Source organism: Cyclopterus lumpus, chromosome 14, assembly GCF_009769545.1.
Source record: "Cyclopterus lumpus isolate fCycLum1 chromosome 14, fCycLum1.pri, whole genome shotgun sequence".
Taxonomy (NCBI): domain Eukaryota; kingdom Metazoa; phylum Chordata; class Actinopteri; order Perciformes; family Cyclopteridae; genus Cyclopterus; species Cyclopterus lumpus.
Genome location: NC_046979.1, coordinates 6,147,278 through 6,171,620, shown reverse-complemented (window position 1 = coordinate 6,171,620; position 24,343 = coordinate 6,147,278). Strand labels below are relative to the sequence as shown.

At 42.6% G+C, this 24,343-nt stretch overlaps 1 protein-coding gene across 1 annotated transcript in view; it reads left to right on the top strand.

Annotated features, from left to right (window-relative positions):
* Positions 1–24,343, top strand: part of sgcd (sarcoglycan, delta (dystrophin-associated glycoprotein)) — a 106,292-nt gene that overhangs the window by 29,993 nt on the left and 51,956 nt on the right. Inside the window, exon 3 of the mRNA XM_034550421.1 lies at positions 21,387–21,488. Within this exon, the coding sequence (XP_034406312.1) occupies positions 21,387–21,488 (102 nt within the window). The remainder of the gene's footprint in view (positions 1–21,386; positions 21,489–24,343) is intronic.

Below are 24,343 nucleotides of genomic sequence, written 5' to 3'. Positions count from 1 at the left end.
AGTTGGTTGACTTGCATGATGCCATTATACCGGCAGACAGAAGTTCACTTTGATACTGCAGAGCACTCTAAGAGGACAAACAACCAAGGATGGTCTGCCTGGTCTCGGCTGCCAGAGAGAGATTAATGAAGGGGAGGGAGGGAGAAATAAAATGCTCAAAACACTTTCTATTTTCTGTACCTGGTTTCCCCCACTGGAGCCGGTATTTAAAGTGAGGTGAGGTGAACTGTTGTGACTGCGTGATACGGCTCACTGCTCATGGGAGACAGAATTAAAGCCCACGGTGGAAGGTTTGCAGCAGCTCCACATTGGGCCATTGAACCAAGAGCCTCTGCCTCTCAAAAGTCCCAGAAGAGGCCAAAGCGGGGCCACGGCGGTGCCGACAACTCTGACACTCACGAGCCCACCGGGGGGAGCTCGACCTTCCCCTCCACATCCAAAAACCATCAACCCCCAAAGCTTGCTGTTTATTCATGTTTGTTGGTTTACTGAATACAGATTTCAGCAGGAAATGTGGCACGGGTCATAGTGAAGTCTATGAATTTGTAGTGCTCAATCTGGAAAAAAGCAAATATGCCAGTTTCTTTACATATTTCTTTAATATTTGGTCATTCTGCTTGGCAGCGAAGTGGTTCAAGGGTCAGCGCGCCCAAAAACAAATAGTTTGAGTCGCTCGTATCGGTATCTAGCCATGCATAACGTAAATGTTTTGTCTGCACTCGCGTAGAGAAAAATCGTGAATGGTCTATTATGTATCCCATCTGACAAAGTGGACACGGGCAGAAGTCACAAACACACTCTGAGTAAACTGAAGGATGAACAAGAGGTGAGTCACTGCAGCCCGAGATGAGGCCCTGATGGAGAATACACATTTTAAACACTCACTACCTTTGAGAGCTTTATACATGTACCACCTGTCCCAATGTTTGGCTTTGTGTCTTTAAGCTCACCGTGTACCCGTTTACCAGTAAAACACTCCACGAAAGCAAACTGCTAAATACACATGGTACAAATGCTCTGACTAATTGTCACGTCAATATATATTTTTCCAACGTGGATATTTTGTGGTTTTCTGAGCGTTTGCGCCGCACATAAAAAGGAACAAACCGACACACTACTTTCAATCTTACCTTCACAATAAAAGCCCTAATCATATACACTACCTAAGTGTTTAAAGTAAAGTAAACATCTTCCATAATTGCAGCAGCAACAGATCTTGTAGGATACATGCGCTAAAAATATTATTTCAGAATTATACAAATCGGATACAAAATCGGATAATTAAGATAAACCCCAATCTAAAATCTGAGAGAATCCTCTATCAAACTAACTTCGAGGTTTAAAGTCATCTGGAATCATTTTGGGAGATTAGATCATGTGTATCTTTTTTCGATATTGACTGAACTTTTCAGGATGCAGCATTTTCCCAAAACCTAGGTGTAACAGTTCAGCTCCACACCTTCTTTCTGTTAATAGTTGTTTTCATTAGATCTGTTTGTCTATTAACTCTCTTGTCATTTCAATTATGTCTATTTTTGTGTGGGTGGAGAAAACAAAGGACAAGCTAGAATATGATACCATTTTCCCTTTTGCAGATAGTAGTTCAGTCATAAAGCATAGATAAACATCGGCTATGGATTGTTGGTGACGGTGACAGGAGAAAGAGCAGTAATTTTCTCTCTGATTGCCGCCCGCCTTCCTCCGAGCAACATTGAAAAGCTTCTTCGCGGGTCTCACTCGTGGAAAAAGGGGGGCGAGTAAAGAGAAGTCAAGCAAAGAGAAGATGAAGAAGGAGGAGAGGTTGCTGATGATGACTGCTTTTGTCGACATCTCAAAGAAAGAACCTCAGTTTAGCATTTCTCACTTGTTGCCAGACTATAATTCTACTCACTGACCTGAGATACGGTACGGCTACAATTCTGATGGATGTTTTGGTATCCTTCGCCATAGTTTTATTTTAAGAATGTGGTGTTGTTGTTTTTTTTTGCCTCTCAGAACTTTGATTAACTTAAGCTGTTATTATGTAGTGAATTCAAAATCTTTCCATTGCAAAAATGCTCGATGGATCATGTTTGACCTTTGCAATATTGCACATGCATTGAGTTATTATTCCATATTTGTGTACTTTTACACGTATTACCCAACACAATGAGTTTTTGCTGCTTTTGGCATTTTATTTAACTGGGAATTGTCTTTTATATATATATATATATATATCCAAAATGCAACTAAAATAACATTTGTTTCATACCTCTTGGCAATGATGGCCAAAACAACAACAATACATCTACAGGTCGCTCGAAAAGTGGAACTTTCTCTGTGAGAACAATTTTAAGTAAACCAGATAAATAAAAATAAAAAAGTTTACCAGCCAAGGTCACAAGCCTCCCAACAGTTTTTCCTCATTCAGGTCCAGACTCTCTCTCTGCACCCCCTCCGTGAATTAGCCCAAAGCTGCAACCAAACAGCCCATTCTTGCCACTTGCACAGAATGCAGTATTGGCTGCTGGCAACATTAAATCGCATGCTGTTGATGAGATTGGAGTTCCATGCTCTCATTGGGGACAATTACACCTCAGTACCTCCAGAAGCCTTTACTGAAAGGTCAGCAGAGAGAGAGAGAGAGGGGTGGAGGAGAGAGCCATGAGGGAGGGAGAGAGAGAGAAAAGATGGCGACCCTAGACCATCGGCAGGCGCTTTTCACAGTTCACATGCTATTCATTCCAGCAAAATTAAAGGAATAATGAGAGCGGGACAATAGGCATGCAGCGCATTTCGGAAGTGTGAAATGGAGTTACAGGCGACGACACTAATTACATTTGAGGCAGAGTCTGTTAACTTCATCAATTCGGCGCACAGGGGATGACTAATAAAGCTCGACTTCGGGATTTTATAGACCCTATTGGGGAAATTAACTTGCCGCAAGGCGTCTACGAAATGTATAATTACAAAACGTGAAAAAAAACAACTAAATACTGAAACATACGGAAGTGAAAGATAATCTGGCAACTCTCTGGGTGAGAGATGTTTGAATGTTACTGTGAAAATATGTATCGTTGGTCCTGCTGTTTGATGCCCTGGAATGAACAATCAGGGAATTTTAATAAGACAAAATAGAAAATGAAATAGAGTCAATGATGATTGCTATCCATCCTACTGCTGTGAATCATGGTAATTTAAGTTGATGGGTGACTTTATTCTAATTGCCAACAAAAATGTTCTGCAAATATTCTGTTGATGACTGTGTCGAAAGTTGGAGTTGCAGGAAGACCTAAATTCCAAATTGTAATCACAATAATTAAGTCATAATACAGACTCCCTATGTTGCACATAAAATTAAGAGGAATCAAGGAGAAATGTAATTGCGAGACATTCAAACACAGTAGACACACATTAACAGTCAAATTGGCTGTAAGAAGGCACTCAATTGCTGCAGCGAACAGGGGATACCTCCCCCCAATATATCAAATATAGATATATATATATATATATATATATATATATATATATTCCAATCATTGTTATTGACCAGACACCCCCTATATATATATATACACACTTCCCATGCAGTTAAATGTTCTTCAGCGCAGGTCATCAAGGTGTCTCAACAGGTAAAAAAATCTATCTTGTGTCCTGATAAGATGACTTTTATGGACGATTATGTGCCGTGTAGGACTGAGACATTGCAGGAGTTCACTCTGACGAATGGCTCCATCGCTGATTAGCACACCTGCAAGCAGACAAGTGGGACTCGTCAGTGAAATCCCCTTTCGATGTGATTAGTGTTGAGTGAAAGCCTGCAGACAGTACGCCCTCTGGCACATGCAAATTCAAACCGGCCCAAAACGGAGCACAGGAAAATGACAAACAGGGGGAGTAATCAAGCCATCTGACACACCACATATAAATGTGAACTTTCGTGGAGGTGTAATTACCTCGGCCACCATAAAAACCCTGCCGTCAGTTAAGACCTGAACCATCGGAGAGAGAGTCAGGGAAGCCTCAAACTGTCGTCTATCTGTCCAACGACAGAGTGTTATAATCAGTAGAGTGCACTAAGATTAATGTCCAAACTTTAATTATAAACAAAATGCAACGATATTGATCCTTCACAAAAACCTCCTATGTAATGTAACGTTTTAATTAAATTCAATTAAATTCAGTTTCTTTTGTATAGCCCAAAATCACAAATTACAAATTTGCCTCAGAGGGCTTTACAATCTGTACACATACGACATCCCTGTCCCAGGACCTCACATCGAATCAGGAAAAACTCCCCAAAAATAACCTTTCACGGGGAAAAAAGGGAAGAAACCTTCAGGAGAGCAACAGAGGAGGATCCCTCTCCCCGGGTGGACAGACGCAATATATATCATGTGTACAGAATGATCAGCGTTACAGAGTTACAACACATTTAATGAATATGACAGACATTTATGAATAATGAGTAGTAGGCATGATAATTGATTTCTGAGGTGTTCTGGGCCGAGTAAAATAACTTTGTCTGAGTTTAACATCAGGAAGTTGCAGGTCATCCAAGTTTTTAAGTCTTTAAGACATACTTGAAGTTTAGCGAGCTGGTTGTTCTCTTCTGGCTTGATCGATAGATATAATTGAGTATCATCTGCATAACAATTAAAGTTTATGGAGTGTTTCCTGATAATATTGCCCAAAGGAAGCATATTTAAAAAGGTAAATAAAATTGGTCCAAGCACAGAACCTTGTGGAACTCCGTGATTAACGTTGGTGGTCATTGAGGCTTCATCTTTTACAAATACAAATTGAGATTGCTCTGATCAATAGTATTTAAACTAACTGAGTGTGATACCTGAAATGCCAATCGACTGATCCAGTTTATGTAATATGTCATGATCTATGGTGTCTAACACAGCACTAAGGTCTAGCAAAACAAGTACAGAGATGAGTCCTTTATCTGATGCAATTAGGAGGTCATTTGTAATGTTCACCAGGGCTGTCTCAGTTTTAGAAACGTAGATACAACCTCTCCGGGTAATGAGTATCACTGTTCGAAATCAGCCTGAAAATGAAAAATATCTTAAAAAATTACAGGAGAGTCTATGGAGCTAAGCCATATAGTTGTCAGAGTTGGTCAATGATTGGCCACTCTTACTTCTGAGTGGCGGTACTTTGGGGGTATAAATAATGCAACAATAACTGTTCATTTGAGGGAGAAAATAAGTAATTTTAGGAAACAGCAGCACTGAGTAATGAGTAAGAATAGCTGGATAGAAATCCAAAATGCCAGTTCCAGATATTGAGAAGTGTTCACAAAACACACAAAGAGGAACACAAAGGCTCTGCTAATGAGGCATCAGGTGGCTAATGTTGGAGATGAAATCATTGGGACTCGAAAGTCATTAGTTTGAGCGTGACAGCCTGAAACACCAGCTCACCCTTTCCATAATTGCTGCTCCTGACATACCCTCGAGCAAGGTCTTTCACACCCACTCGTGACATAATGATGTGTGACCAAATAACAAAGCAGATATGGAGTCACTTCCTGCTCTCTCGGTTCAACCCTTCTTCATCAGCCGTCCGCAGCAGACAACAGGGCCTTGCAATGTTTCGCTTCCTGAACTTTTGAGTTGGACCACTGGTCCCCGGAGTGGAAAAGGCCGGAATTGCTTTTGTGTCGACTGAAAATGGCATTGATCAACTCAACGTGTGTCACTTCCTGCCGATCGGTTGAGGCGAAACGATAAACATGAACGCTGTAGTGCTCACGGCTAAAAAACAAATGGATTTTATTTCTTCACCCTAGCATTGCTTTTCACAAACACACAGGCACACCAAGTAGGTGAGCATCTGTTTTCTGAGATGCATCAAAGTCATCGACCCAAACTCTAGAGAGGCGTCTCATCTCTGGCACTCTTTGACTTTGTCTCCCTTCTGTTATTACACTTCAAAGTGTATCTCGTGTTTCACAGAGCTACACACTTCCTGTCTGGTGTTATTCTACGCAGGTAATGGTCGGGGTTGCATCAGGGTGCGTTTCAAGAAATAAGCTTTCCACAGCACTTTATTTTTTTCTTGTAGATTAGATATTACTCAATGGTGATACTCGGCAGCACTTCTAGAAGAGTTGGTGAAAGGCGACAAGTTCGAGTCTTCAGCTGCATGACAACCTTCTGCAATTCTTGCGACCTGACTGATGGACTCAGACTGACTGATGGACTCGGACTCAACACTGTGTCGCCCCCTGAAGATGAAGTTCAAAAGAAGACGAGAGAATAGTGGGTACAATTAGAGCGGGCCGAAAGACAGAAGGGAAAGGACCGAGAGCAAAGGGGAGAGATTCTAAAAGTAAAATACATTATTTAAAGAAAAAGGAGCTTTAGAAGGTAACAAAAAGCAAGAGATTAAACAAAAGGAGACGGTAAGTGAAGTCTAAAGAGACTTAACGAGGTAGAAAGAGCAGAGGAGAGGGGAGGTCAGGGTTTCTTTGAAGTGGTGCTGGGCTCCTAGAGGACTACAAAGCTCTACAGTTCTGCTAATAATGGGGGATATTGTTCCACTGCAGTGTTTCATTTAGATTTGGTTTTTAGACCCTTTTGAAAGCATCTGAAAAGGGTTCAAACAACGAGGATCAAAGAAAACAAAACTGCCTGAAAAGAAAAGAGCCAGAGAAAACAGTTATTGACTAAATAACTATTCATATCTAAAACGTAAAAAAACCACAATCAAGTCCCTGTGTATTCAAGCATTGTGTCAGATCGACTGACTTTCGAGCTGCCAGTGTTGCATTAATCGATAGTTCCCCAGTTTAGCAGAGATGTAAAGTGACTTGTGAAGGGGTTGCTTACAGTGACGATGGCACCTGGAATAATCACCGATTATCCTCTTTTAGCTTATAGTTTGGCGAAGCCCACACAATACTATGGGAATTAACTTTCACCTAAAAAGAATAAATTGAAGGTGAATCTTGAGGAACCGCTTTAAGTTTGTTTAACAACGTTTTCCTTTGCGTTCAATTACTTCTCATATGGGATACCATGAAAAACAAAAGTTGTTTAGGGCGGCAGTCATCTTGTGCATCTGGCAGCGTCACACACTTCTCCCACTCGGCTGTTGGCCTTTGTTTGAAATGCTGGGAATTATGCCATGTTAATATTTTTCCTGGACTCTCATATGAAATACCACGAGAGCTCACGGGGAACAGAGGCGCTTCTGTGCCCGTAATTATCCAAATATTTTTTTTTTTTTTTAAATGTTCGTCCAGAACCCTGAAATGATTGATCGCGCAGGTATAGTGGTCGCAGGAGTAGAATAATGTGGACATTCGATGAGCCGTCCGGTGTTCCAGGTCGCAGTTGAGCAACCGGAATTCTCTCTGCCCGTTTGACGGGCTCTTGTCAGCGGTGCGATCTCGTGTCATCCATATAAACACGATCCGTCTCGTGACCCGCTGTGAAGATCGTTATCGGCATCGACTCATCGGGCTGCTATTATGTCCAGCCCGGCAGGGAGGACTGCGCGGCCTTTGTGCTTCACGCGCTGGGTGTTCCCGTCAGGCGGAACTCAATTCTCTAAAGTCGATGGCCAAAAGTGCTCAGGTTGAGGCATCTATCTATCTATCTATATATATATATATGTTTGAGATGAAATCAGTCCCATGTATCTGTGCCCCTGCAGAAGAACATAAAAGAGCCCACCATGCTGTGAAACTGTCCGAGTCTCTTTAAGCCTCTTTCTGTTTGTCTTAACTCTCGCCTCTATTGAGAAAAAAAGGGTTTTGAATGAGAACAAATCTTTTGACGCCATTTCTTTTTCCCCCTTTGAATGATACAACGTTCTTATCGATCCCACCACAGTAACCGTGCCACCGTACCTAACACTCCAAACCGTTGCCTCACCTCAGCCACATCCGATCGTGTTTTATTTTGAAATCCTCGTCTCTTGCGTCCTCCGTTTCCCTGCACGTTCCCTGTGTGCTTCCTGTGTATGCGTCTTCCACTGTGACCCCTGATTGTTCATTCCCGTCACCTGCCTTCAGCCACTCCTCTGCCTCCTGACACAGACTGAATACACAGGGGAACGAGGCACATGTGGAAACAATGAGGGCGGGGCTTGCAATCATACAGGAGGCAGAGGCGTGGCTGAGGGCAGGTGACGGGAATGAACAATCAGGGGACACAGGAAAGGTGCAGGGAAACAGAGTACACAAGAGACAAGCATTTCAAAATAAAACAGGAAAAAAAAAAAAAAAAAACTTAACCACCATGTTGCACAACGTTTACCACAAAAAATAATGTCACAATGGAAGCCACGCGTGAACCTTCTACGTTGATACTATGCAATGACGCCCGGGGTCTTCTGCCCAAGCAGCATAATAATATGACTCGTAGGGATAAAATAATATAGTTTTTATAGACACTAGACATTGAATACCGTTGGTGTTTGGAGTGTTGACAAAACAACACATCTGAAGGCCTCCCATGAGGAATGACATGTTATAGCTTGAAGGAATCATTGAAAATATTTTTTTTAATCCTTTAATTGCAGCCACATACCGCCCCATTTTGTATTGATGGCATTTGAATGTTGTTCTATAAGGCCATTAGTCATTCTAAATACAAGAACACATTGTCAAACACTTAAAATCTTCAAATTTCATCAGAAACCCGATTAATACGTCCCTTGTCTCTTTTCCTCTTTCTTTCCTTTATTACTTTGCTTACACATTAGCCAAGCAATTACAGACGGGAGGGTTCAGTGTTCGAGACTCAACTAGTATCGTAATTAAACCATCACAGATCATATATTTCACAGCGTGAGGTTCATATCTTATTTACAGACCTCGAGGGTATTTTCCCAGAAAATGTATTGGTGGATGGATGGATATGTGCGTCTGTGAGGTTTGTGCGTATGTGTGTAGCCGAGTATGTGTTTTGAAGTGTATCTCCCTGCATCTGTTGAGCAGTGTTGTGTTAATGCATGACTTCCCTTTTATTCGGTAAAGTCCCGTAAGGTAGAGATCATAAGGCAAGAGGGGGGGGGGGGGGGGTGCAGATAGATTTAGCTGACAACTTCCAGCCGTACTCGCCCGACTTTTTCCAGATGGGGGATCGGATGGAGATAACATTGGGAGAGTGCACATATAATTCACCACACAGCCCAGCGGACAACAAAAAAAAAGCTGCCAAGAATATTTTTAATGCACAGTCTACACATTTCAGACAGGAGAAGAAAAATAAATGCCTATTATAGAAAGCTAAAAGGGACTTTAAAAAGCCTATATTACAGCACTGCCACACGGCAATACAATCCATAGGGATGACATATATATAAATACATGAATACCTAAACAGGTGGACAGATTGGATATTGCTATGCTTTCTTTTCTATTGGCTACCTCAGATGTGAATGATAGCTGAAGAAAAATCCCCGCTGGATGCCGACCTTGAAGGAGATTTGGCAAAAATCAGGCAGTTACAAGTGCTCTTTCTTATTCCCCAAAAAAAAGTGACACCTGCAGTACTTACAACTGTTGCAGGTTGGGCCCATATAGCTAAAGAGACTCAGAGGAAATGGTAAATCCATCCCTCTACCCAGTTTTTGAACGGACAGACAAACAATTAATTCCCATTTGTTTTAGTTTGTGTCCAAAAAAAGAAGAAAATGCTTGCATTTAAAGTTCAACTTATTTTGTCAGCAGTGGGACATCCACATGCACACTTTCAGTGTTCATTTGTAAAATTGGCTTTTCACACTCTTGACATCAGTTAGTTATCCCAGGATGTTCAAGGTTATTCTGGACTTGACGGTGTTTGCTGAACATTTCTCAATGATTGTTTCCAACTGTGCATGAAATCATTTCCTACTTTTGTTTTTCATCCTAGTGGAATACAGGCAATCAGTCATTCTCTCAATGTTAAATGCACACCTAAACGTTACACATTACAGTTTTGGATTAAAACTGACTTTCAGGTCTTACTGTAATTATTGTTTAATAATGAGCCTATATGTGTTTCTAAAGTAAAGATGGTAAGAAATGCTTTGACATATGTATCTGCTGTACAGTATTTCCTAAGTAGATTCCATGCACTGTATAGCATCACTTTGATCTAACAAATACAGCATTTAGAGTTTAGACTGAATAGTTTTGTTATCATTACCAAGAAGCCCAGTGGTAAATAAGGACGTGACTTCATCAGAACCCCCTTCTCATAAAAGCTCATATCAGCGGAATGTGTATAGCTTGAACCATTCATCGATCAATTAAACAACAATGACGATACTTGCAGCCCGAAACTCTGCGTCATGGATGCATTGTTCCTTTTTGATTTGTTTCTAAATTATAACAGTGTTGTTGTATGTATGGCATTTAAATAGTGTGGAAGTCATCAGTCTCCCCTGGAGATTGCATATGCTGTACATAATTAAACACGGTGCCTGTAAAGTGCACAGATGAATGAACCTAAAGACGTTGAATCCAATATGTGTACGAAAAAAAAAAAAACTGCTTCATGACAAATTGAGAATATTTTCCATCATTAATGCATATTAATTTTTTTTTCTTCATTTCTAGCCAAAGGGACAATGGAGAAGATTTTCTTGTGACCGGTGCAAACTTTGCAGCAGTTTAAATTAGCGAGTGAAACCGTGTTTGCCCCCCGTGTGCATATATTTGCATGAATTCTAAATGTGAAAACTCAAATGCCAGTTAGCGTGGTCTTGTGTCTGTCCCCGTCCCGTCTGCCTGACGGGCGCCGACGTGCCTTTTGATGGCGTTTGTGCCTTGAAGACGAGGCCGTTCAATCAGAGCAACCCTGAGATTCAATGGAAGTCTGCGACTCGTAAATTTCTACGTGGCTCAGAGGAGGGCAGGGCCTCTTATTGAAGACCTCTTTGATGGCGTCTGGAGCCTCAGGCCTCGGCACAAAGATCTCATTTAAACTAAGTCTTCCAAAGAAAGAAAAAGGGGAAAAGGAGTTGGGAGGAGACGTAGATTAAAGGGAGCGCTGCGTCCACTCTGCAGTAGCGCTTTGTCCCGAAGCTGAAGGGACTACTTCCAGGGAGGTTCCATTGTGTGTTTCTTAAGTTTATTTTTGACAAATTCAAGTTAAACAAGTCTGCTTACACGTTCACACTTTAGTTTCGCGCTACGAGGCGTCACTTTAACTACATTGGATATTGCTTTAAATATATTCTGATAAACTCAAGGTCCACTTCCTGTCTTTTTATGGAGCTTTTAACCACATCTCACGGTCTTCATCAGTGGATAGCCTAGGGTTTTTATTTTTTTTACCTGAGCTGTACTTTCCATCAAGCCTACATTTTCAGTTAAACCTCACAATGTAACACATTTCATTTATGTATACAGCTGTTGTGGAACGGCGCCACAACTGCATGTACACATTGGAAAAAAAGCCCAGTGATGAATTTATGCCTAGTTACATTTACAGAGTCTACATGTACGTTTACCCTCCCCGCATTAGTGCTTAATGTGTTGTGTTAAACCAACGACTAGCGCCGATGGTCCAGGGCACGCTAACCTGAGCCCAACACACTCACCAGCAGCCCGACATTTGGCCTAAGCATCTGATGATGTTCAACAACTCCCCAACGCTTGCTCTGGTCGTCATAGCGGCAGCTCAACAGTGCCGCGGCAGCACACGACCGCATCCTCGCATGCAATAAACTAAATGCTCCTGTGGGCCGACGTGGCTGTGACAGTGACCGAACCCCGTTTCAGTCTCTGATGAAAACTTCATCACAAAGCCGCTCCAAGAACCATAAAAACAATAACCGCTTCCAATTAGCCCAGGGTAATTACTTAATAATCAGGAGATAATTGCACCACTTTGACTACTGTCACAATTTATTCATGACTGTGTGTGTGTGGGGACTAAATGTCCCCACAATGTTTGAAGGTGAATAATGTCCTTGGTTGCTTATTTTTAGCTCACACAAAGCTAAGTTATGAAGCGTTAAAGACGACACAAAGTGATTTTCAGAGTGAAATCCAAACATGGTTCATGACAACGGCCCGAAGTGTGAACTCAAACCGTGTTTATTGTGTTGCAAAAGTAACTTCTGTCGTGACGAGTGAGCCTTAACATCCTGAAAACAAGTCAACGCATCTGTCATGTCCAGGAAAGGTTTTGTGTCTTGTGTCCATGTTGTCTCGTGATTCCCTGTTTTATTTTGAAGGTCAACTCTCCTCTTGTTTCTCCTCTGGTCTGAATGTCTGCCTCGCTCCTGATTGTTTCCACCTGTGCCCTCACCCTGTGTATATATTGTCTGCGTCTCCCTTTGTCCGGGGCTAGTTCGTCTTGTTTCTTGTTCCCTAGAGTACCAGCCATGTCCAAGGGTTTCCTCAGTCTCCAGGTCACGATTTTAAGTTACTTTTTTTCATGAAGATTTTCTGTTGGTTGGTTTTCCAGTTAATTAAAACTGAGATTTTTTGTTACCTTGCTTTTTTGAGTCGTGCATTTGGGTTCTGATCTTTGTTCGGTCTTGACAGCATCGTTGCAGAGGCCTCGGCAACTCAAGCTATTTGGAGTCATAATTCTATAGTCTGGATAAATAATAAAAGAGAGAAGACATTTCATCCTATGAGATCTTGAAACACTGATTTGCCTAAACCCCCCGCACGACAGCGTTACTTCATTCGTCGAAAAGAAAATAAGATGGCAGCCATTTGCAGAGCACCGACGTATTGAAAAGCAACGTCGGTGAATCCAGTGGCGCTCGTGGTCGTCCTGCGTACAATCCACAGCCCCCCTCGCCCGCGTCTCTTATCCAGCACGCTGAGCCCCCCCCCCCCCCCCCCCCCCCCGCCGCAGGCTGGCGCATTCACCACGTCAATCACCTGCCGCTGTGCGAAGACCTTGACGCCGCGCCGCCGTCGGCCTCCGAAGGCCACTGAGAAGGAAGTTAATGGGAATTCTATCGGCCTCTGACACTGACATGCGGCAGCTGCGGGGCACGGGGGGGGAGAGACAACCTGGCTCCTGTTTCTGCCCTTAATTATTTAGGATGAAATGAAAACGTTTTTTTTAGACGGGAGTTCCACGTCGTCATAGAACTTACTGTACGTGGTGTCCGAGCACCTAGCGGATGTTTTTTTTTTATCTCCACATCTGTATGAAAGTGTCTCATCTGTATATTTAACGTCGGCATGCTACCATACTTACATTGATAACGGTGTGACGTTAATGTGTATCATGTCCAGCATCGTAGCGTAATGCGTTTAGCCTGCCAACATGTGTATATAATAACAATTATATTATAATATATTGCAGAGGCAGCCGGCTGGGACTCGCAGTTGGTTGTACGTCTTTGAAGGTTTTATAGAGGATCTCAACCAAAGTGGGCTTCATGAAAGCTCCGTTCTCTCCGTCCGTGCTGCAGCGTGAGGATGCGCGTCTTTTTTTATCAAAATTAGACCTCGGAGAGCTTTTTTTTTTTTTTTCAAAAAGGGCTTAGATTTTGAAAGCGGTGGCTTAAAGTGGATGTAATAACCAAAGAGAGAGGAAAAAGATGGCTTTTTAAAATTCATCCACATTAGTGTGGACATGAAATCTCTCTCCCGACGTGTCCCACACTTTTTTTCCCTCTTCTTTTCTCGGCCTCTAATTCAGTCTCCCACACGTATTCCCCCCCACCCAGCCCTCTAATGTTTTCATCATTCTCCTTCCTCTCCTCCTCCCCTCCCTCCCCCCCCTTTCTCTTGACTCTACTTGCAGTCGACATCTTTCGCCTTATTTACACCCCAACAGGTCGTCTGTCTCATTTTCTCTTTACCCTTATCTTGCTCTCTGTGTTTATCTATCTATTTTACCCAGTCTTATCTCTGCCTGACTTTATCAATACCCTCCCCCCCCCCCTCCTGCCCTCCTTTCTTTCATCTTTCATTCTCGGTCCCCTCCCCCCTCCCGCTTTCCCATCCCATTGATGGATGATGTGGCGCTGCGTCGAGGGGCCTCAATCAGAGGAGCGGGGGGGGGGGTTTCGCTGTGGAGAGCAATCTCAAAGCCAATTCCACTGATAGCCATCGCAGGGTGTTGCGACATGACGTCGCAGCCATCACCTGTTGGACGGGTGAGAGAGAGGAAGAGCCTCGCTCAGACCGTAGGACAGAGAGGGGGGGGGGGGGAACTTTTTTTTCTTTCTTCTCTCTTGTTGTTATCAAGCAGATCAATTGAAAAATGTATTAGTTTGGAGTTCGGCCATGTTGGCGCCTGCATAACGCGCACAGGGGCCAACGGCGGCTGATTGAAAGAGCACTCGCGAGAGACACGTTGTTGCCTGCTTCATTGGTGCCTCATGTGCTTCTTTTTGTTGTTTTTAGGCGGAGGGCGGAGAGCTCCGTCATGTAGTCGTTTTTTGCGTTTTGAAAAACGCTAACGTAAGATTCTGCTGGTAAATGAGAGAATAAACAAGTGCGCGGCGGCCTCTTGTTTACCTGTCAGACGCACGCGCGGCTTCGCTTCTACCCTCCGAGGCCCTCGTGGTTATTTGCCGACACGTGCCGGTGGAGAAGCTGTTTAAGCTGCCTGGAGGGGAAGATTTACACAGGCTGTGATTTTAAGTCCGCTACATTATTCACAATTCCTATTTTTCATCTTAGTTTTTTTTTAGCATCATAATGCTGTCATTGCGTCTGACTCCCTGCCATGGAACTTCAAAGTGTGAAGCAAATTCATGAAAGCCTTTTTGCTTTGTCTCCTTGCCTGTGTGCCAGTTGAGGGGCCAAGGTTGTCCATTTTAAAGACTCTGAATCTTTGCTGCCTTCATTGTCTCTTCATTGTTAACTATTCTGGGTCATTGTTAACTATTCTGGTAAAATAAGGAGACGATCCCGGTTTAAAATGGGTGTCCGTCTCGACACACTGAGGCCTGATGATTCAGCAAATCCCTGGTAATATATTAAATATCCATTAAAAAAAAAATGGTAATGATGGTGTGGTTAAGCTTAAGGGTATACAGTTATGCCAAATATGCTGTGGTTAAGGCTCCGGCTAGGGGTGTGGCCCCTTTCCTTTGACAGCAGTGTGCTTACACCACAGCTGGCGAGCCATGCTGGGAGTTCTTTCTTCTGTGGCGGTGCACGGGCTGTAGGCAAAAAGCTGAGCAAAAGCTCCACTACAGCGGATACATGGAAGACATATGGATAAAAGGAAAACGTAGATATGGATGCATATGAGCAGCTTTACCATTAACCTGGATCGCTGTTTACCACGTTTTAAGTTTGTTAAAAAGTGTGTGGTGTCTGCCAATGGTGTTAACTTGTGATTGCATACAAGAGCCCTCCATAAGCGATGAGAGAAAAGAGTGTATTGAAATAGATTTAAAGATTTTTTTGGCAACAAACTTTATGTTCTGGGCCCAACTTGAAGTTTTGTGTTGCTTTTAACGTGCAGGTAATTTTTCAAACACCTAATCCTGTGTGGGAGTATCGACATGTACAGTACATCTTGATTTTAGGTATGCAAAAAGTCTCACTCCTGATATTTCCCCCCCAAAGCCTCAGTGTGTTTGCTTTCGCCTCGGGTGGTGGCTTGATGCATATCGATGCGGACGCTCAATAATGGTCCGAGAGCTCTTCATTATTGACAGCGGAGGCTCCCGGCTCTCTGGAGATGTCGACTTCAGAGGGTGGAGATGGAGGGAGACGGCAGGCTGGGAGATGGAATAGATAAAGAAACGGGGAGGGTCGCAGACAGACGGCAGGTGTGAGCACAGTGATTCAAGCATCCAGTATTACATCAGACCTTATATCCCCCTTCACCCGTCCCCCCCCCGTCCCGTCCCGTCTCCACTGTAGCACACACGCACACACAGCCGAGCCAAATAAATCTGGAGAATAACAGAGGGAGCTAAAAGTTTATTTACAGGTTTTTCTCCCGTGCCCATATGGCTGCAGACAGCCAGGTAAACACAGCAGCTAGTCACACGCACACATCCAGAAAACGAAGGTTAAGTACACACACACACACACACACACAAACACAATGCATTATCAATAACTATCAAGCTCTGGTGACAGAGAGAGAGAGAGACCAAATCTCTCACAGCTTCAGACGAGCAGATGGAGTATTAGATCCAAAGAGTCGGGTCTGGCTGACACCCCTTTTATTACAGTCTGCAGTCGTCATCTCACACGGCACTTAAAACATCACAAAGTGTCGGCCCTGAAAAGCTATTAATGCTGCCGTTCACGTGGGTTCATATTAACACGAGAAGTTAAGCAAACACACACACACACGCAAACACGTAATAATAATAATAATAATGCATTTAATTTATATAGCGCTTTTCATAGTACTCAAAGACACTTCACATAATTAAAACATCCTAAAAGCTAAAAATAAATAAATAAGAATAGCTAAAATACAGGTAAAACAAATAAAACAAATAAATAGGGACTTTTTATTATTAACTTTTATTAATTAATACACACCGCGAGCACTTTCAGTCGTCATCATTGCCACGAGAACACTGATAAAAGGGAGACGACACCACACAGATGACTCGTAGAAACGCCCGTGGTCCGTAACACTTTTTTTTTTTTTAAATCACCCGTTTCGCGGATTCTTAGCTTTCAGAAAAGTTTCCACTCGTTCCGCTTACCAAATTGTGCAAATGCGACCAACGTCAGCCTCTCGTTCAAGTACATTATCGTCACGACCGCTGTGAACGATGGAAAGCCATCGTGCCTCCTGTACTGTGTTGCAGAATTGGTAATGGGATGGATTTCCGAAACAGGATATGCGGTTTGATAAATGGATGGATCGACGGCACATGGATCGACGGCACGCCTCGGGTGAATGAAATGGCTCATAAATCTACTGATTAGATGTGTCAGTTTATTAGGTACACCTAGCTTAATCCTCTGCGTGCACCTCTCTGCACTATTAACTCCCTCCCAAATGACAATGCGGTTAAATAAAAAACGGAACAACGTCCATGGACGTAGGATTTAATTACAGTATGTTGTATTAGACTGAATACGTTTTAGCTAGATGGAAAACTAACAGTGCAAAAAAGTTATGGTTTTAGTCCTGAGAGGGGTGGCAGAGAAAAGAGGAAAGTATACAAAAAACAGGTGGGAGCAGAGAGAGAGAGAAAAGTTAGAGAGGAGAGAAGACAAAAGGAGATGGAACGATAAGATGAGACTCGAGGAACGTAAAACTGACAAACAGGATCATCAGCAAGGGCACCGAACAATAGAGTGGATTATGAGAAGATGAAAGGCGAGGAAGAGGAAAGGGGGAGAGGAGAGGAGAGGGTGGAAGGGAGGGAAGGTAAGGAGGCACACCTGAGTGTTCAGAGGCGTCTGTCCTGGTAAGAGCGGTCCTGAATTATTCATGGCCGCTCGCTGGCGGCGGCTCACTGCGTGAGAGTGAAAAAGAAAAAGGTTCTGACTAGACGCAAATCTGCAAACAGTGCAGCTGCTTTCAGTGTTTTGGAATCGGCAGCTTTTGGGTGAGATGGAGCATAGCATTAAAGAAATGCACTCCTCCTGTCATTACTGCAAACAGCCTGCTTCTCTCCACTCCATCACTGGTGCTCATTCATTCAAACACGGGATGTCGGACGCTCGTTAAATCGCCATTTTGCAACAGAGCCGTCCGCCGGTTGTGCTCCTTCCATCGTGGGACCTTTTTGAGGCGATGGCGGCCTTCTTCCCCTAAGCATCTAAACGGAAGAGGAAGCTTTGTTTTAAAAAAAAACAAAAAAAAAAACATATATTCGTGTTCAGTTCTCCTGTACTTTTTCATAGCAGCAGATATGAACATATTGTGCTCTATTTGGTTAGCAGATGAATTTTAAATATTGCTGTCTCCAGAGTGACATTACAGTCTAACCCAGTCTGTCCTTGTGTCTCTCTCCATGGTGCTGAAAACAGTCAAACTAAGGTTGTGTCCAAATCTTCACAGATACCTCACCACTCTTTATTTACACAACTCAGCAGTTTACTCTACAGTGGGCAAGTAAATTGGCATGTTCGCCAATTGCCAATTATCATAATTGTGCTTATTTACTAAAGGGTTCAATTTTGCACAGCTGTTAATTTGATGTATTAGAAGAAAGCGCTTATTTTGTTCCGTTACAACAATTTTTAAGGACAGTATATTGTTGTTTGTTGTATGGTTGTTTCCAATGTAATGTCCCACTTGGAAGTTGGAAACCAGTATTGAATAGTGGACAGAGATAAGCACAATGTAGTAAATAGAGACTCTGATGGATGAGTATTTCCTTGTACATGTAAAGTACACTGCACAGCCATGTGAACCCAGTAAGTAAATGGAGACGAAGAGACAAGAGACTGAAGCAGCACATTATTCCTCATCTATTATGCCTCCTCAGCGATTATCCAGACCGAGATATGAACTAGCCAGTGGGAGGAATCAGAGTGCATGCTGTACATTTTTTTACATTTGAGCAAAGAGGGTCCACATGAATCCATTTCATCTACACGTCTGCGAGGACCTGTATCGAAGAATATCCTCTTGAGAAGCTCCAAGTAGAGGAAACGTATGTCTCCTTTCTTACGGGTGATTTTCGTCATCAAAGTGTCAGGAAATGTAATGTTTAAACAGCGTCTGCCGGCCTCCTCTGACAGGCCTGCTGATTTCCACCTGGGGATAATTCAAAATCCCAACACGTCCAGGACTCAACCCCCTGTTGCCAGACCAGTGCCAGAATTGTAATATGTTTTACACAGTTGGGGGTTGGGGGGGGTGGTACAATGAAGGCTGGAAAACAGTCCTTGGTTACTTTTGGGATTTCAAGAGGTTTTGATCTCCATTTGCTCATCAAAACCCGAGGGATCAAAAGATGGTGGAGAACCAAAAAAAGTACTTGCTGGAGGAGATCACGAGGGCAGATAGACGTCTTTTGTTCTCTCTCTCTTTCTTACTCTTCTATCACACTGGCGTCTCTTATCTTTGAAAAGATCCAGCGGGGTGCTCTCATTTAATATATATATATATATATATATATATATATATATATATATATATATATATATATATATAATGACTGGATGAAAAGTGAAGGGTCAGCCTTGCTCGTTGTATTTGGATCAAAGCAGCCCCCGAGCCAAATCTCCTCTCATTGCTGGTTAATATCTTTTGGTCCGTTGCTGTTCTAGTAGACAGACTTTGACAATGGAAGCATCCGTAACACTGCTGCAGCTCCTGCACTGCATTCTCGAGTTTTTTTCGGGTTTTTTGTTTTTTTAAATTTGTGGAAAAAGAGCAATGAAAAGCAATGTTTGTACTTGTATCTACCTTGACTGTATTTGGTGAAGCAAGGGGAAGCATGTGTGTTTTTATTTGTTGCTGTTGATTGGAGGATTTAATTCAGGGACTAATTTGGGTTGTTTTCTTGCCTCTGGGTTGCTCCTACGTTTATTTATTCACCCCGTTTTTCTAAAAAGAATATGTTAATGTGCTGCCACCTTAAAACTGTATTTACCAAATATACAGTATGCATAAGCATGTGGTGTTTTGCTGTGTTTTAATGAGCTTGGCTTCCAGAGAGAGAAACACAATGTACCCTTTGGGCGACTGTTTAAGAATGTAAACAAGAAAACAATATGGAAAAGTTTCAGCGTTTAAATGAACCATTACATTTTGACTCAGGGAAGTTATGATTAAGTTGTTTGTACTCCTTTATAACTGAATGATATCAAGTTATCTATATTGAATACTGTTGTACAAATCACAGTAGATCTATTTATGTGTCATTTGGTTTCAATTGATACAATTAAATATTCGCATAGATCTCCTATATAGAATTATGGCTCACATGATGAGCACAATCAGATACATTGACATCTGTGATACACTGAAAATACAGTGCATTGTTCAATCTTTACATTTTGAACAACACATTCTAATTTATTTGATATTGAAGTCTAATGAGCCTGTGCTCTGTTTTCGTATGCACTGTGTACGTTTGCCAATGGATCAGTTTGTAGAGCTAATGCCGAAGTCAAGCATCAACCACTGAATCTGCACTGAAAAAGATTAAAAGAGATTAGGGTGGCTGATCAACTAGGGAGCCAGTTTAAATGAGTCTAATGCGGTCTGTGTACAGTGTTCGGACGTGGTGCCTGATAGTCTCTGATTGTGTTGCACCATAACATATTCCCTCTAAACATCAGGTGCATAGGTGATATTAAGTTACACACAGCAATCTTGCCACATAGACGAATAACAGGTGTTTCTACAAAAAAAATGCAGGTGTCAGAAAGAAAAAAATAATAATTAAATGGCAGCTGTGAGACCCATCCAGCGCTTGTTGTGCACGGCTCTGCACCATGTTGGCAGGAAATACATGGAGAGAAAACTGTGAAGAGTCTTGGCTTGCACACTAGTGCTGCACTGGTTCATCTTTGATTTCGGTGGCAAAAATAGCACACGCATTGAGAAAATGTGATTAAAACTTCACGTGTCTTTCAATCTTTGTGATCTCTCAGTAACGTCAAGACTGCTCGTTCTATACCTTTTTGCGACTGCTTTAACTTCTTTGCGTTGAACGGAGGATTAAATACACAGCTCGGCCGTCATGGTGTCAAATGCATTTGTCCTTCCGATCGTTATCAGTAGATGTTCAGTGAAGATGTGGGATCAGGAGATCGGCATTAATGCTTTTCAGTCGCGGATTCCTGATGATGCTGCATTGTGAACAACACATCTGTGTTTACCTTGTCAGGAGAACTAACAGGTTCAATTGTGTGACATTATGAAGTATTCATGATTTTCTCAGTGAAAGGTAGTATTGGCTGGAAGTAAAGTATAACATTTCAATGATGCGTTCAAATGTAATCGTGTGAAATGTAGTTTTTAGGCGAGAAACACTAACTTTAAGCAGCTTACATTAGCTCATTAAAACTGCTAATGCCAAATCGTTTTTTATTATCTTATCATTTTAATTATATGTTTTCTCTTAATGGAAATAACCACTTTAGATGACTTGAACATGTTGAATTATTGGTGCTTTACACAGACTTTGGGGCATTTGAAAGGTTTTCGAGATAGCAGTGGAAAAAAATAGTCTGGAGCTTTGCAAACCAGCTGCTATAAAAAAAAAAATAAGAACAAAAGATCTGTATTGGCTGATATGGTTCATTGATGATCGGTGTTGGCAGCAAAATAACTTGATCGGGGCATCTTTAATTGGCATCTCTTTTGTTTTCTAATCTGATCCGTGAATCAAAACGGTGATACAATCCGAACCGGTCGGTTTTATGATCCCTTGCACCCAAAGCAGAAGAAAATACAGTATGGCCCGTTGTTGTTTTTAGAGAAGGGTATGTGTCGAATTCGTGACCAGTTGATATATACTTGCTTGAAATGCACGATGAGAGAACAATAACTAACTGTCGCTGTCTTTGTTCCTCACAGGATGGCATGGGCAACCTGAGAATAACAGAGAAGGGCCTGAAACTGGAAGGGGACTCTGAGTTCCTCCAGCCCCTCTACGCCAAAGAAATCCATTCCAAACCAGTAAGTCACTCACAGAAAGACACACCTTGATTTATTTTTATTTTACACTGACAGAAATAATAATTCCGATTTATGTTTGGTGCCTGTGCAAAGGGGCCAAGCTAGCCATGCTTAGCTCTTTACCGTTGGGAATAAACAGCATGGCCTATATGTAAGGAAGAGAGACACTGATCTCACAGTTTAACATCAGCCATTCCTGGAATAATTAAAGCAATCATTCCAGTAGTTGTACATTGGTGTCATACAGCATGTCCCAAATAAATGCATAACTGCCTCTGGATTTGAGACCCGGAGCCTTCAAAGACAGTTGAAAAAGCATGTGAGACAATGCTGTTGGGACTGATACTGGAAGCATCAACTACAAGTGGTCCCACACCGCCTGCATTTACAACCTGTATTGATTTCATTAAGTGTCTAAATGTTGCTCTAACAAAGCTTAAATTACTTAAAAAAAAACCTACCACGGAGGTTGTGGAAGGATAAGCACGACACTAGATGTTCTCCCAAAGGTAGCTGAAAGCCATCGACCCGTTTTCTTGCCCAAATGTACTCAAATCCACTCCTGAAGGTTCCTGAAATGCTATTCGTCAGATATGTTATGTGCTCTGTCTAGTGTGCTGTTGGTAGACTTCATATAATAAGAGCACATCGTCGCTGTGACATCACCCATTGGTTTCTGGACTGTGGTTTTTAAGCCTAAAGTCAACATTTTGACCGTCGCAAAATATTCTTGGGGCCATTGCCATCTTGTGAATTTTGGAACCTGTAGTGAAACGAGCAGGTGGAGCCAAATGCATTCTTTTGTTCACCGATTGGTGAATAATACAAAGGTGTTACAATTAACTTTCATGAAGATGAAAACACGGACAACGTCGTGGTAGCAGCCTGTAAATCAAAAGGTAGCGCCGCCCTGAGGCATAACCTGCTCCGTTGTTTATTTTTCTCTAAATGGGTCAATAATTTACTAAATGACTATACGGATTATAAATACTGAATCCTGCTGGATTGAGGTTGACTAGCGTTTGAGACCATAAACTAATGAGGTAATAAATCAAGTTTACTGAGATAATAAATCAAGTGAGATGTAGGGTCATTCTCTCATAGACTTTTCTATACAAGCGGTCGTCTCTTTGCAACCAGAAGAGTCGCCCCCTGCTGTTCATTAGTAAGAAAGCAAGTATAAGGCGTTTCCGCGTTGGCTTCTCATTTGAGAACTGGAGTTTGCTGCCTGGTCTGTTATTGTGTCAGAACACCTCCAAAGGAAGGCAGTTCTTTGCAGCTGAAGAGGCAATAATAGGGTTGTAGTCCAAAGCTTGTTCCGGATGTTTTGCCCCAAAAGGCCAAGCTGAAATACTTTTCCAAGAGTCATTTATGCTTCTTAAGTTCATCACCCAAAGGTCGTGGCCATAAGGCAGTAGTGTTCAGTGACAGTAAATCAGAAGCAAAGACGGGGTCTTTGGAATGAACGCAGGCTTCATGCAAGTTAGCTAAAGATGGTTTCAAAAGCTGATTGTTGCAGAGATCTTAGCACGGACTTCTTCTGGTATCAATCGTGTTTTTTGTGAAGGAGAAGATTTTAGCAAGGACTTAAAACCATCCAGTCGCATCTACAAGACAAAACATGTCACGTCACATCACATCCGATCAAGAAATGTCATAATAAGACATTGTGTTCCATATCCATAGCAAGACATGCCATTTAAAGTCAGGCCACGCCACGCCAATAAATGTCATATTGTAGAAAGAAACCAAACCTTTTGTGCCATGTCACCTCTGGAGGACTCAAGGAAGACACGGCAAGATGTGCGTGGTGTGACCTGACAAGGTTCGGCGGCGTGTGGCGTTAAGCTGTCTCGTGACAAAAGGAAACAGGAGGAGGTGATTTGAGACATGATGAGTCCTCTCGTGACTCAGCTACACCGTTCATATGGTAACTCCAAGCATAACTCCATGTTTTGAGTCATTGCACGCCATAATGCGAGAAGGCGAGCCATGCTGCCTCATAACGAGATTTGTCACGTATTGTCATAAGACAATACGGTAAGGCTACATGCTCTGGCTCGGTGAGTGCACCTGTTTCCCACCAGGTGGTCTTTGTGGGGACACAAACGCATGCAACAACCCCGGCCTCCAGCGTGCAGCACAGAGCTACAACTTCAGCATCCGTTTTCTTGCAGGAAATCTTTAGCGTTTAACGATCCAAATGTTCAGTCTGTCTTGGGGTCCCCCTGGTATGTTCTGTTTACAAAATTAACATTCTGATGTGCTTCCTGCTGTCCTCATTGCAAGTATCTGGGCCTTGAGGTGTCGGAGAAATGGAGAGATGGGCCCCGATAAAGTGATACGCACTCTCTCGCTGTGTCTCTTCTACTTGGTGCAGCAATAACAGCCGCGTGCAGGTCTTGGACGGATGTCTTGATAATGCAAGAGAGCAGCGGGCTTTATCTCCGCTTTCTTGGACCTTTACGCGAGCTGGGAGGGAGGGAGGATGAACGATGGGGCAAAATGTGGCGAGGAAGCGAAAGAGAGCCGAGCGGAGATGGAGATGGGGAATGAGAGGGAAGAAGAAGAAGAAGGGGGTAGTAATGGAGACAGAAACCAGGGTGACAGATGGACGAGGACTGAATTAGAACGAGAGCTTTGGGAAGCCGGTGAGCATATTCTGGAAGGCAAGCGACGCGCAGGAAGCGGCCAAGTTCAACTCTGACTCAAACAAGCACAACATGCTCGCAGTGTGATATCATGGCCGGGTACAGATATTCATATTGAAACGGAGTCCCGACTTCACCAAAACGGCACAAGAAGCAGCTCTGAATGACTGCATATTTATAGTGCGATTATTTCACTTTTCTCTT